This window comes from Notolepis coatsorum (assembly GCF_963971535.1).
Source record: "Notolepis coatsorum genome assembly, chromosome: 6".
Taxonomy (NCBI): domain Eukaryota; kingdom Metazoa; phylum Chordata; class Actinopteri; order Aulopiformes; family Paralepididae; genus Notolepis; species Notolepis coatsorum.
In genome coordinates, this window is record NC_140170.1 from 1,774,659 (window position 1) to 1,789,861 (window position 15,203).

Below are 15,203 nucleotides of genomic sequence, written 5' to 3' on the forward strand. Positions count from 1 at the left end.
CGAGGGAGGGTCCACCCTCGTTACACCTACCGGCCAATCACGGCTAAGGTTATGATATGAAGAACGGAGCTCCGCAGTCTCTTCTGATTCTGGAAGAATGTTCCGGAACACTTTAGTTTTAAGGGGCTGTCGTTCGTAAGGCCGACATAACACGGTCGTAAATGTGTCATAACATCTGACACAAGCGTGCATTGTTCAAGTTCAAGTTTGTTTATTAATTGTCACAACAAAATACAGAATACTTTATGATGAAATGCTTGTTTCTGTATGAGCCCCTGAGATTGTGCTACATACAGTAAAAAGAAAGTAAGACTGTAAGTAAAAAATAAGTTATTAAGAAGTATGTAAAAAGTAAGTAAAGTCAATATACATATATACAATACAGAGTTAAATGAGTAACAGTGAGGTACAATGCAGAGGTACAAAACTTAGGGTAGGGTGCTGTATGAATGTAGTGCAAATCTCTTTAATAATAGATAAATATAAAGTGTGTTAAAGTGTCTAAAGCGAATAAAGTGGGGCGACAGTGGCTCGGGAGGTAGAGCAGTCGTCTGGCAATCCGGAGGTTCCCGGTTCGATTCCCGCTCCTCCCGGGCAGCGTGTCGATGTGTCCTTGAGCAAGACACTTAACCCCTAATTGCTCCCGATGAGCAGGTTGGCACCTTGCATGGTTGCCTCCGCTGTCGGTGTGTGAATGTGTGAGTGAATGTGAGTAACAAATTGTAAAGCGCTTTGGATAAAAGCGCTATATAAAAAAGCAGCCATTTCCCATTTACCATAAAGTGAGTGGTAAGGTGAGTGTTTGTTTAAAGTGAGTGTGTACATGTGGATGTGTGCAGTGAGTGTAGATGATGGGTTGTTACATAGTGTCATTGTCATTGAGCATCCTGATGGCCTGGGGATAGAAGCTCCTTCTGAGTCTCTCTGTACTGGCCATGAGACTCCGGTAGCGCTTGCCTGACCGCAGCAGTTCAAAGAGGCAGTTGTTTGGGTGACTAGAGTCTTTGATTATTCTCTTAGCCTTGGCCCTGCAACGCTTGTTATAAACGTCCTGGAAAGTGGGAAGCATTGACGTTAAAGAATGTTTATGACTGTCGCTTGTTGGATGATGTCACTTTCGATGCTGTTCGTCATGACAACGTGACGACACTCTAAAAGGTTGTGGTGACTCATCGTATTGTCTTGTACCCGCGTGGCCATCCAGGCTGGTTGAGGCAGGCTAAGGATTATCTGTAGGGGTGTTGGAAGAGATCCATGCGCATAAGTATAGAGATAATCACTACAGATTCAAAATCGAGTCATAAATCCCAAAATAATTTTTTGAGAAGAAAATAAAAAGATTTGCCCTTGCTTTGTGACTGCAGAAGACCGGCAGGAACATGTTTCTGTTCAAATGGCTGCATTTATGTTTCATATTGAGTGACTAAACTGGAAAATAAATCTTACTCAAAGTCTACATTGAGTAAAAGTTTACATTTGATTCAGTGTGGTTAAGTGTTGGCCGCAGTCGAATGGGAAAAGTAACTCAAAACAGAAACTAGCATCAGATCTATTCATATAGTGAATTCAGAATTCTTTTTCTTTATTCAATCGTGACGCAAAAGAATCATGAATTTTAAATCGCTGCACTTGTAATTATTTGCCAATTCTATTTGATTCAGATGTAGTTCTGTCTACTTAATGCTGTACAACTGCCACTGACTACTAGAGTGACTGGTTCATATCTATTATAAAAAGTACATTACCCCTCCAGGGACTAGTTGATGACCGTACCTACTAGTTGGCCAATACCTGTGTAAACTGACTTTAAACACTTTAACACCATATTTTATCTATTTCATCTATTTATTACTAAATGATTTGCACTACATTTCTACCTAATTTTTGCATTTTGTTTGCATTTTGTACTTTAGTTTTATTGTATATTTTGTATAGTGTTTTTTTTTTTTTTACTGTATGAAGCACAATCTCAGGAGGCTCATACAGAACCAAGCTTTTCACTGTAATGTACATTCTCCAGAGTCAGACAAGAAGATGGATACCAATTTCCTTTCTCTGTGCGTTCAGTAGAAAGCTATCCGGCTGCAAGCTAGCCTAGCTTAGCACAAATTAATGGAAGCGGATACAGACACTAGCCTAGCTTAGTACAAATTAATGGAAGCGGATACAGACACTAAGCTAGCCTGTATGTGTGTGTCACTGGAATTTCCCCAAGGGGATCAATAAAGGAATATCTTATTTTATCTTAGCTCCGGGAGAGGTGTTTTTGGCCAACAGTTAACCTTGTAGTGTCTTTCACTAGTATGCACTCTGCTGCTAAGTAATCTACCCTTCCTATACTACTACCTCCTATGCTAATATCTCTATACTACTATGCACTCAAGTCTGTAGCACCCAAGTTCAACACTGTTTGACGAACAATCTTACTGACCCTTAGCTGCCAGCGTTGTTTCCTTCCTGCTGACTTGTTGTACACAACTTGTAAGTCGCTTTGTATAAAAGCGTTCTGCTAAATGACTACCCGGTAAATGTAAACAGCTAAACTAACTGGTCCGTATCCACTTCCATTAATTTGTGCTAAGCAAGGCTAGCTTGCGGCCGGATAGATTACTACTGAACACACAGAGAGGACATCTTCTTGTCCGACTCTGGAGAAAACGGTATTTCCCATAATGTTGGCGTGTTCCTTAACCCTTTTGGGGCGTGTGAGGTTTTGTGAATGCTTTCTCAGAATTCTACCTCCGGACGACCTAGGAATGATATAGCTTCCGACGACCAGTAGCCGTTATCATGTCATCACGTTCAGTTTTCAAACAACCTCACGTTTTGAGAGTTGTGTTTTATTAATTCATGGCCACGTTCCACTCCTCCGCTCTTAAAGAGCACCTATGGGAGGCTGCCATTCGAAACTGGCCACCGTAAATGTCCAACCCCCCCCCCCCCCCCCCCCCCCTCCAAATAGACAGTCTCCTCCCCACCGTATGTATATATTTTCTCCCCACCGTATGTATATTTTTTCTCCCACGCACCCACCCCCTCCTAATGTACAGTCTCCTCCCCATCATATATATTCTCTGTTAGGATCTATGGGTAACAGTACTGTATATTTGCATATCATACCGGTATGTCACAAATGTAACAGTACTATATACCTGTATGTCATGCATGTCCCTATGTCATAAATGTCATGATGTCATGTATGTTGTGTGTGTCATAAATGTCACTATGAATTGAAAACGGGGGACCCTGATGTAAACAAGACAAACGTCTTTCACTGGTCTGCATCCCCTTAACAATTGTGCATGTATTGAGCCGTACTGTATTGTACCCATTCTGCAATCTGTTTCATTCATTCATTCATTTAATTCATTCCTTCCCGCAGGCGTCCGAGAGGCGTGATTTCCACGCCGGTCTTCAGGACCTTCGGCCGGGGAGTCCGGTTCCACACTCGCGGGTTCAAGAGTCCGTGGGCGTACCAGGTGAGCACGACCGCGCCGCCGTTTCAGGGATCAAAGCCGAGTTATTCAGCACCGTAAAAAAAGGAAAATGCCAGCGTTGTTGAATATTTCTCCTCATCATTCATTCCTCTGCTGTACTCCAGACTCAGACCTTTGAGCCTCCTTTTAGGTTTTACCCAAAGTTTCACATCAGGTTATTTGCAGTTTAAAGGAACACGCCAACATTTTGGGCAATTACCGTCTTCTTTAGAGAGAGACAAGAAGATAGATACCAGTTTCCTCTGTTCCATGTTAGCCTAGCTTAGCACAATGAATGGAAGCGGTCAGTGCCTGTTAGCCTAGAGAGGTGTTACTGGCACTGTCCGCCTCCATTCATTGTGCTACGCTAGGCTAACGTGCGGCCAGATATCTTTCTACTAAACGCACAGAGGGGAAACTGGTATCTATCTTCTTGTCTCTCTCTGGAGAAGAGAGTTGGCTTGTTCCTTTAAATCATATTCTCCTCCAGTAGCAGATACTCTTGAGGCCACATAGAATCATAGAATATCTTATTCTTGTTTTCAGAAGGACACAACTAAATATTAATGGGAGCCTGTGGCTTTATTCCAAAAAGTAATATCAAGTTTACTTAAAATGCCCTTTTCTCAGGACTCGAACTAGGTTTAATGAATGAATGGATATGGAATGGTAGAAATAATTCTTCATATTTTTCATTTCCTAAAGTGGATCTGATTTGAGTGATTTCAGTTCACGCCAAAAGCACTCGCACCGTATATATGTTATTTTTTGAGATATTGGAATTGGATATTATTGGCATTTGTTAACGATGCAAGTGGAAGTGGTTATTTGAATTTTTTTTACACTTTATCAGAGAAAATTACATTTAAGGCCTTCTATACAGTCATCTAACCTGACGCTCCAGACGTTACACAGAACCATCTGGTAAGCCGTCCTTGCAAACTGTTTGGATCAGGACTCCTTGGCAGAGTATCTTTGCCCGTAGCCACCAGCAGTCGCGGACTGGGACCATAATTCCTACCGGGAATTTGACTCAGGCAGGCCAGGCCAACAGAATATAATCATAGCCGCGGAACCAGGGTTTCCGTTTGACCGGCAAAATCTGTTGAAGTCCGACATATTTAATCTCTCCGGTCTTAATGTCCGGTGAAAATAATTCCCTCTAAGCACAATTTGATTATTTGAATTGTATTAAAATAGGCTCAAATTAAATAGCCTATGCGATGAACGAAACAATCATTACATTTGTTTCATCGTTGCTTCACCAAGCAGGTATAATAATGACAGCGATGTTGTCAGCGGGAGCTTAGTGCTGGGTTTGCGAGTGCATGCAGCTGCAGAGCCACAGAATCCACCATGTGTGCCGGCACAGTGCAGTACTCCAATTCAGCCATTGGCAATTCAGCTGTTGGGTGGGGGGCGCTGCTGAGCGGTCCCCAGATAGGGCCTGAAAACAGCTGAATCTGCTGCTCTGCAGCGGCATACTCTCGCAAATAAGTCGTTGGGAGGTGGAGAGTCATCACGCAAACCCACGATAATGTTGCCGTCTCTCTCTGCCAAATTTCTCAGTTCTTCGCTTGATATAATTAATACATGTCCAATATAACGGAATTCGTTAGCTCATAAAAATGTGATTATAACAGACTGCTGTTTATTAATGTCGGGCGACTGCCCACAGACACCTATTTGATTTAAAGTCGGCAGCAGCACGGAGTCTCTGGACTTATTTTATTTGGAATATAATGACTGTATACGCAAAAGTAACCTAGTTTTAAGTTAAAATATTATAAATCTACATGCCTTGAGGATGTCATTCTTTATATAGCCTGCCTATCAATTGTTTTTAAGCTCAATAAACTCTGACCGGAATTTCTCTCATTTGACCGGTAGATTTAAATCTACCGGACCCTGAGACCGGCAACAATTTGTTCTAACAGAAACCCTGCACGGAACACATTTATAACGGGATGCTGAGGGGCAAATTAAGGAGCAGGAATGACTCGACTGTTAAGTTTGCTGAACAACTCACAGTTTAGCAGGGCAGCACAGACCACAGATCAGATCAATCACCATGGTAAGTTAACAGACGAAGAAAGTGCCAACACAGCCCAATGCCTGATGCTGCACGGCGGCAGTTTTAAACGACAACATTATATATTGTCCCTTACCTTAGATGCGCCGCGCATCCCACAACTTCACCTCCAACTCCAAATGTGGCCTTTCTCTCCGGGTTGGCGCGGATGAAGGTCTTATTAGGGCATCGATGTCCAGGCGGTGGCGGTCACATCATCTTCTTTTGTTGAGGCTTCCCAAAAAAGTCTGACATTCATTTTTGCCTCATTTGGAGAGGTGGTCAGCTTTGTGTGAAATGTCTCTGAGTCTAGCTTAAGTTGTAGCTACAGAGCCGCTGTGTGTTACGACAACAAAGAACATGTTAAAACCAACAGATACAGGTGATTAGTTCCTCCCTGACGTAGTGACCTTACAATTAATGTTTACAATGTTTCTTACATGTTGCTGTTTTATTTTAAATGTTCATCTTTTTATTTGTTTCCATTAGTGTCTCAATTGAAATAAACAAATTAATGAATTAAATTAATTTGTTTTTGGATAACTTTATTTATTCTTGGGTAGGAATGCTAATATGACGTTACATGTTACCTATTTGTTCACTATAATAGAATTCAACATTGCCTACATAACTGCAAGTATAACAGGAAAAAGTTAAAACAAAAACAAAACATGCAACTGTAGAAAAGCTTCAAATCACAGCAAACATTATTTAAAGAAGAGTGCTTCATATTAGTGTGTGAACTCTGTGGAAAGGTGATGGGCAAATCCTTTTCTTTTAAAACTCTTGAACTAAAAAAACAAATATCTGGAATTTACTATCCAATGAGCAGAAATAAGAAAGAAGTAAAATAGTAATTAGTTTAATTACAGCAACCAACACTGTCTATAGCTAATTTCACTGTTCATAACAACTGCAGGGGGTGCATTTGTATATAACTCGCCCATTTATACAGTCAACAGCTGCAAAAAGAATTCTGATTGTATACAAGTCAATAGGAAAATGACCCAACTTCTCGATTTCTTAATCTTTATGCTTTCTTTCTTTATGAGTTTATGCCTGGTCTCAATCGCTAGTTCCAAGTCTTCTTCGAGTCAAATAGATGATAAAAGGACTGCAAAAAAAAACGTTTAGCAGCATCTCTGCCTCGCGCTGGGTGATAATAGTTAACTCATTCCTGCCAAACGAACGTATAGAGCACATCTCCGCGCAACTAGAAACACTTATACTGACTGCTGCCTGCTTCGGATTTCAGTGGCCTGACTGCGGTCAACAAAATAATATAATATACAAATAAATAAAATACATTGCCAGTCTGACAGGGCCAGGCCATGCCAGTCTGCCAGGCCACCGGGAAAACTCCCGGTGCTCCCGATGGTCAGTCCGCTAGCGGCCACCAGTCGTTCCTCCAAGGACACTGTGGTCCAAGGCACAAGCGTATAACCTGAAGCCTGGCCAGAGGGATTCTGGCCTGATCTCACCAAGCCTGCTGCCTGCAAGGTTAAATCTATCTTGTGAAACAGTTAAAAAGCTTTTTGGTTGGTGATTCTTTTTTTTTTATTGTGGAGAAAGACCTTGACCTTGAGCTTTGCTAACCGATGCTAATTTCTATTTCCAATACCTCGGACATCTAAATCAGAATGTCTCTGTAGGTGCTTTTCAGATGTACTTAGATTACTGAGTTTGTGACCAATCAGATGAGACTTCTTAGAAAATTACATTTACATTTAGTCATTTAGCTGAGCGCTTTTATCCAACGCGACTTATACGTTCTGTAGGACAAGTCAGCAGGAAGGGTACAACTCTTACAGCTGAGTAACAATGTTCAGCAAACAGTGTTGAAACTTGGGCGCTGCAGAGTAGTAGAGACATATTAGTATAGTAGGTAGTATTATAGGCAAAGAAGATTAATTAGTGGAAAAGTGCATTAAAGAATTATACAAATTATAATAATAAGCCGAGTTTACTGCCTCGTTGCTTTCATATCAAAAAAACTAAATACTTAACCCATTTTTTGTATCTTGACATAAATGTACAAGCAGGACGATTGAGGATGTGGGCTTAAGATAAGATAAGATCAGATATTCCTTTATTGATCCCCTTGGGGAAATTCAGGCATCATAGCAGGGGGGGAGGGGAGGTACGGGGAGAAGAAGACATGATAGAGGTCATAGAATTATAGTAAAAATAGAATAAAAATAGGCAGTGTAAACAATATAACAATATAATTAACTCTGGACATGGGCAAGTAGGCAGTGTAAAAAGGTCAAGGTGCAAGATTTGCCCTACAATAAATATAGTTACAATATATATAGTTACAATATATATATATATATATATATATATATATAATCTAATAACTAATATCTAATCTAATATATATAATCAAAAAATGCTAAATATGCTAAATATATGCTCTGGTGAAGTAAGTAATAGGGACCTTCATGCTATAGCATGGTGTGATAAACACACTTCCATGTTGCAACGCCTTCTGCAGCTAATATAACCCCATGCTCTCACACCCTGCGGGCCACTGTAGCGCCGTTTGCACCTCTTGCCAAAGCCACCTTGCTGAGTGCGCCCCCTACAGGAGTTGAGCTATGACTGCATCTCCTAATAATTAGGGATGTCAGACAAGGCCTCAGTCCCAGGATCTAAAGAGTATCTTTTCTCTTTTCTCGATCACTACCCGGATACATGAATCACACGTTAAACTAGTCATGAACCCAGACAGTGGCTCTGGAGGTAGAGCAGTCGCCTGGTAATCCGGAGGTTCCCGGGTTCGATTCCCACTCCTCCCGGGCAGCGTGTCAAAGTGTCCCTGAGCGAGACACTTAACCCCTAACTGCTCCCGATGAGCAGGTTGGTGCACCTTGCACTGTCACCTCCGCCGTCTGTGTGTGAATGTGTGAGTGAACGGGTAAAATGTGATTGTAAAGCGCTTTGGATAAAAACTGTTATATAAATGCAGCCGTTTACGGTTTACACACAAAACACACAGACAAGCAGGGACACACAATAAACAGGCAGCACAGTATGTATGTTGTGTATGTCATGAATGTCACTATGAATTGAAAATGGGGGACCCTGATGTAAACAAGACAAACGTCTTTCTCTGGTCTGCATCCCCTTAACAATTGTGTGTATTGAGCCGTACTGTATTGTACCCATTCTGCAATCTGTTAAATAAAGTTTTCATTCATTCATTCATTCACACAGTGTAGAACAGGCAGCACAGTGTAGAACAGGAAGCAGAGATAAAAAAAAATGTCATTCGCAGGTAAAAGTCACTCAATAGACCAGGGCCCTCATGCATCAACGTGTTCTACGCACAGATCTGTGCTTACCCTGTGCGTACGATCATTTCTAAGCAAAGAGTGGGATTCATCAATTTCGATTTGAACTTGACTTCGTGCTTACATCTACGCACATTTCAGACCTGGCGTACCTAGCTCCCAGTGGTAGAATATATTATTACAACAAGGAAATGAGCTTCTGTGCATAATAACACTGGATGTTCTGTATGAACCGTAGTTCATTATAGTTCATTGTAAGATAGCAACAGTAGTGTAATTATGGTCAAAACCCTATAAATAGCATTTGGAATAATAGATCTTTCTCTCAGAATGAATGCAGCATGTCATATATGTTACGATGAATTGAAAATGGGGGACCCTGATGTAAACAAGACGAAAGTCTTTCTCTGGTCTGCATCCCCTTAACAATTGTATGTATTGAGCTGTACTGTACTGTACCCATTCTGCAATCTGTTAATAAAGTTTTCATTCATTCATTCATTCATGGTTTATATAGCGTTATCGGAATATACGGGGTGTAGGCTACTGACTGACTGCGCTCCGCGTAGCTTGATTGATTGATTGATTGAAAAGTTTATTAACAGATTGCAGAATGGGTACAGTACAGTACAGCTCAGTACATACAATTGTTAATTGGGGATGCAGACCAACTTTCGTCTTGTTTACATCAGGGTCCCCCATTTTCAATTCATCATAAATCATAAAGCTCAACTCGTTATTATTTTGCGCACAGACCGCCGAAACACGGGAACGTTTTGATTATATTTAAAAGGCTTTACGTTAAACGAAACAAGTGGAATTTCGAAGCTGTAAGCAGAATAAGTCATATGAATATAGTGTTCTTCCCCCTTTTTACTGTACAAGAAAGAATAGAAAACGCATTGCAATGACACCATGCAGATAGTGGACAGACTATATGATGGGATTCAAGTTCATGTATTGAAAGGCAGGATACATCATACATGCAGTGAGATTCATTGTTCTATGCTCTCGTATTATATTGTTTATATAGGCTACCCAATACTGACATCAAAATAGATTGTAGTATGCCTCTAGAAATCATATGCAGCAGGTAGAAAATTGACGGGAGATCCATCGCGATTTGGAATAGAATTGAGGAGAACTTTAATCCGTGGGTATTAATCAAACAACACGGGAAAAGCGCGGTCTTTATTAGCCGACAACAAAATAGATGCCTCTAAAAATCATATAGCCAATCGAACACAACTAATAAAGGCATTCATACAGCACGGTTATAATGACACACAACCAGCGCCAAACAGTGGTCAACGAACGGTCTTTATTAGTATTTTGAGCTGTCCAGGCAGAATTGCAGCAATGGTTTTAGGGAGCCGTTGATATCTGACATCACCGTTTACAAGTCCGCCTTTTATTTATCCCATAAATCATAATACGCGATAGTGTCTTCTTGGTTCGACAGCAGTGAATTCTCCGTGGAGTTTCTCGGAGTCCCGCTCGGGTCGGTCCATTATTTCACATCCCATGGGGGGTGTTTCCTCATTTTCATGACCATATATGGATAATCATGCACGAGCATTGACGGTAGAACAAAGTGGTATTCATCAACACGGAGGACCATAGAGCCTGCGTACGCACGTGTGATGAATGCCGACTTCCCTGTGCGTACGCTAGTTCTACATTCCGTGCTTACGTGTGGAAGTAGGTCAAGTTCAAAGTCCACGTTGATGCATGAGGGCCCAGGGGTCAGCAACCTTTTTGACATGGAGTGCCTGTTTGAAATATAGTTGTAACTAGTGTGCCTCAACAATATTCCATGCATTGTAATTTTTTTCCCTCATAATCAGGTATTTTTAATGATAATTTTTACATTATTACATCATTATTGTTATTGTTATTATTAACAATATTATTATGATGGTTGTATCAACCCTAAATCTGAGTTGGGGGGGGGGGGGGATGCAATGCAGACAAACAGCTGCATACAGTGCGACCATTTCACTCACATTTGCCCATTCATTTTTGGACAAATCACACACCATCGGTGTGTGTGTACTGTACGTGTGCTGTCATAGCTCCACCTACAGGCCTAATGGAGAACACCAGGATGTGAATGGAGGGTGAATGTGAGGTATATCATGTAAATAAGTTTTGATTGATCGCAAGACTACACTGTAAAAATAAATTATAATAAGTTACCAGAACTTAAAAATATTGAGTTCAGTTACTGTGCATTAAGGTTTTCAGTTTTCAATCCATAATAAATTAACAGAAAAATAAGTACACAACCACATTATTTCAACCTAATAAAACTATGTTTATTGTTTTAAGAACACAAGTTGACTTGGTAATACTCACATTTTGAGTAAAAAAAATGGGTTTTAACATGTGCAATGTTCAATGAAATAGAAAAATAAATAATAAAATTTGTTGATTAATCCCACTGGTCACAATGGTGACCGTAATAATGTTTTTGTTATAAGGCTCTGCAAATGTTACTGAATGATGTATCAATGTATTTCCAGCTAAATTGAAATAATAAACAAATAAAGGGTCTCAATTAAATATGTGGTAGTAAAAAGAACCTGTGGGAGGATTTCAACAAGATAAATGCGACAACAGTGCAAAATATTTCACTATAATATTTATTAAAAAAAAAGAAAAAAGAAAAAAAGTTGAATGCTGCCCCCTGTGCCTATGAAAATGCCCCCGCGTGCCTGCGCGTGCCTAGGGTTGCCTACCCCTGCAATAGACAATAAAGTCAAAGTTACACCAAAACCCAGGCTTCAAAATAAGGACTGTGAGCCTCTTCCATATCGAAATAAAATGACTAGTTCTGCTTTCAGGGTCAGTCACTCCTCACCTGCTAACCCGCCAGGTCGGCGCGCGTCTCTTCTCTGCTCTCTTTTCTCCATTTCGTCTCAATAAATATTGTGAACTCGCGACGTGTCGTTGGTGCGAAGACCTGAGCCAGTGAAATATCCCACTGACAAGCCCACCGTCGACCTGGCGTCAAATCGCCATTGGATTTAAAAAAATTTATGGGCAGGGTAAGAGTAGAATTATAGGCAATGGAATTTGATCTGAATTTAAAGATAATGTGAATAACAGTGTGAACAATATAATTAACTCTGAATATAGAAATATGTGAAAAGTAAACAGTGTAAACAATATAATTAACTCTGAATATAGAAATATGTAAGGGATAATGTATAGCTACGAGGTCATTGTCGCAATATAATTGACTGACACGGTGTTCTTTTTTTTTTTTTCTTTTTGGTCTTTTTCCCCCTCCATTTTCCACCGATTTTCTCCCATCCCAATGTTAGTCGTATGCCAATTCCCAGTCCCTTCCTGGTCGCTGCGCACTTACCCCCCACAGTCAGATCATCTGGGAGAGTGGAGGCTACCACGTGCTTCCTCCGACACACGTCCAGCCAATCACTGCTTCTTTTCACCTGGCAGCGCGGATTCTTATCGAGGGGGCGTAGCGTGTGGGAGGACCACACTATCCCCCTCGAGTCCTATCCGCGCTTAGCAGGCGCCCCGACCGAACTGTAGGAGTCGCTGTTTACAACGACCCGGACCCACCCCGCCAGCTTCTCCCACCCTCTAATACAGCCAATTGTATTAGTGCAGACGGCCAGCCAAGCTGGTGACAACCCCGGAGCTGTGAGCTGGATTCGAACAGGCGAATCCAGCTCACAGCTCCGGGGTTGGTGACGAACGCAATCTCCGCTCGGCCACCTAACCGCCCTGACTGACACGGTGTTCTAAACGCAGTGAAGGTCAATTATTTTGCGACAATGACAGAGTATAGCTATACATTATCCCGCTTATTACAGGGCTAACTTACTTACAATATAGACGAGATCAAATGCAGACGCAGTTGTTCTGTTGCTCCTCTGTCATCGCCGGCAGGTGTGTGGACTTGATTGCACCTGATGTAGTGCAGCTGTGCATAATGGTAAAGCTTAGCTTTCGTGACTCCGATCAAAATGCTGGATTGTGATTGGTCAATAGCGCTCTGTTGCCCCTAACAGCGGTCATTATTGCGCGTTGCCCATAGCAGCGGTGAATTATCGAGAAATAATTGACCGCTGTTAGGGGCAACCGAGCGCTATTGACCAATCACAATCAAGCATTTTGGTGAATGTTAAAACGCCATGTAATAAGAGAAAGATAAACTAGTGTAAACAAAGGTGCAGATGAGGGTCTGTATGCCCTGTCGGTTATATTATACATTACAATAAATATAGGCAATAGAGAATTTTGACTCTGAAATATATACTATGAGTAACGGTAAAAGTAAACAGTATATACAAGGTGCAGTATACAAAAGGTACCCTAACTGACATGATATATGGCATACGTTATAGTCTGTACTGTGCAAATTATAACTACTAAGACTGGGGGCATGGCTTATGGTGGGCATGGGGGTGTGGCTTATGTATGCGATGGGGGCGTGGTATGTGGATGAGGTGGGGGCGTGGCTTGTGGAGGAGATGGGGGAGTGGCTTGTGGAGGAGAGGAAACAACATGACATGAGGAAAATAACCCAAGAGAGGTGGAAAACACCACAATTCCTTTTTAACATGGAATAAGTGTTAACAGTTTGTGCCATTTGCAGGTTAATGAGTGTGAACACAGCTCTCTCCTCTGCTTAATTACAGTGTAATGATAGATATACTACAGCGTTGCGTCAGCGTTCCTGGCGGCGTGGACAGGAACGTCCCGTGGTCCCAGCTGGTCGTTATGCCGTCAGAAACCCCTTCATTTTTAACACTAATTAACATCCAAACTGCTCTCAGCCTTCGTATTTTGTTTGTTCCCCAGTAGGGATTCCAATCTGTTGTGTGTTTTTTTTATTTATTTTTTTAACCTGCGCCAAATGATTATTACATGAATTCTCATGGTCACTGTTACAGGGTTGTTACTTTAGGTGAAGCAGGAACTCATCAGGTTGTTCATAACCCTCACCTATCCTCTAAAACCCCTCACCTATCCTCTAAAACCCCTCACCTATCCTCTAAAAGCCCTCACCTATCCTCTAAAACCCCTCACATATCCTCTAAAAGCCCTCACCTATCCTCTAAAACCCCTCACCTATCCTCTAAAACCCCTCACCTATCCTCTAAAAGCCCTCACCTATCCTCTAAAACCCCTCACTTATCCTCTAAAAGCCCTTACCTATCCTCTAAAACCCCTCACCTATCCTATAAAACCCCTCACCTATCCTCTAAAACCCCTCACCTATCCTCTAAAACCCCTCACCTATCCTCTAAAACCCCTCACCTATCCTCTAAAAGCCCTCACCTATCCTCTAAAACCCCTCACCTATCCTCTAAAAGCCCTCACCTATCCTCTAAAACCCCTCACCTATCCTCTAAAACCCCTCACCTATCCTCTAAAACCCCTCACCTATCTTCTAAAACCCCTCACCTATCCTCTAAAAGCCCTCACCTATCCTCTAAAACCCCTCACCTATCCTCTAAAAGCCCTCGCCTATCCTCTAAAACCCCTCACCTATCCTCTAAAACCCCTCACCTATCCTCTAAAAGCCCTCACCTATCCTCTAAAACCCCTCACCTATCCTCTAAAAGCCCTCGCCTATCCTCTAAAACCCCTCACCTATCCTCTAAAACCCCTCACCTATCCTCTAAAAGCCCTCACCTATCCTCTAAAACCCCTCACCTATCTTCTAAAACCCCTCACCTATCCTCTAAAAGCCCTCACCTATCCTCTAAAACCCCTCACCTATCCTCTAAAACCCCTCACCTATCCTCTAAAACCCCTCACCTATCCTCTAAAACCCCTCACCTATCCTCTAAAAGCCCTCACCTATCCACTAAAACCCCTCACATATCCTCTAAAACCCCTCACCTATCCTCTAAAACCCCTCACCTATCCTCTAAAACCCCTCACCTATCCTCTAAAACCCCTCACCTATCCTCTAAAACCCCTCACCTATCCTCTAAAACCCCTCACATATCTTCTAAAAGCCCTCACCTATCCTCTAAAACCCCTCACCTATCCTCTAAAACCCCTCACCTATCCTCTAAAAGCCCTCGCCTATCCTCTAAAACCCCTCACCTATCCTCTAAAACCCCTCACATATCCTCTAAAAGCCCTCACCTATCCTCTAAAAGCCCTCACCTATCCTCTAAAAGCCCTCACCTATCCTCTAAAACCCCTCACCTATCCACTAAAAGCCCTCACCTATCCTCTAAAACCCCTCACCTATCCTCTAAAAGCCCTCACCTATCCTCTAAAACCCCTCACCTATCCTCTAAAACCCCTCACCTATCCTCTAAAAGCCCTCACCTATCCACTAAAACCCCTCACATATTCTCTAAAACC

General features: G+C 41.8%; 1 protein-coding gene across 3 annotated transcripts in view; it reads left to right on the plus strand.

Moving 5' to 3' along the window:
• The window catches only part of LOC311230620 (constitutive coactivator of PPAR-gamma-like protein 1 homolog), a 138,919-nt gene that overhangs the window by 113,052 nt on the left and 10,664 nt on the right, over positions 1–15,203 (plus strand). For all 3 annotated transcript variants that reach the window (XM_084316955.1, XM_084316956.1, XM_084316957.1), the window contains exon 16: positions 3,383–3,479. In XM_084316955.1, coding sequence (XP_084173081.1) covers positions 3,383–3,479 — 97 coding nt within the window. The remainder of the gene's footprint in view (positions 1–3,382; positions 3,480–15,203) is intronic.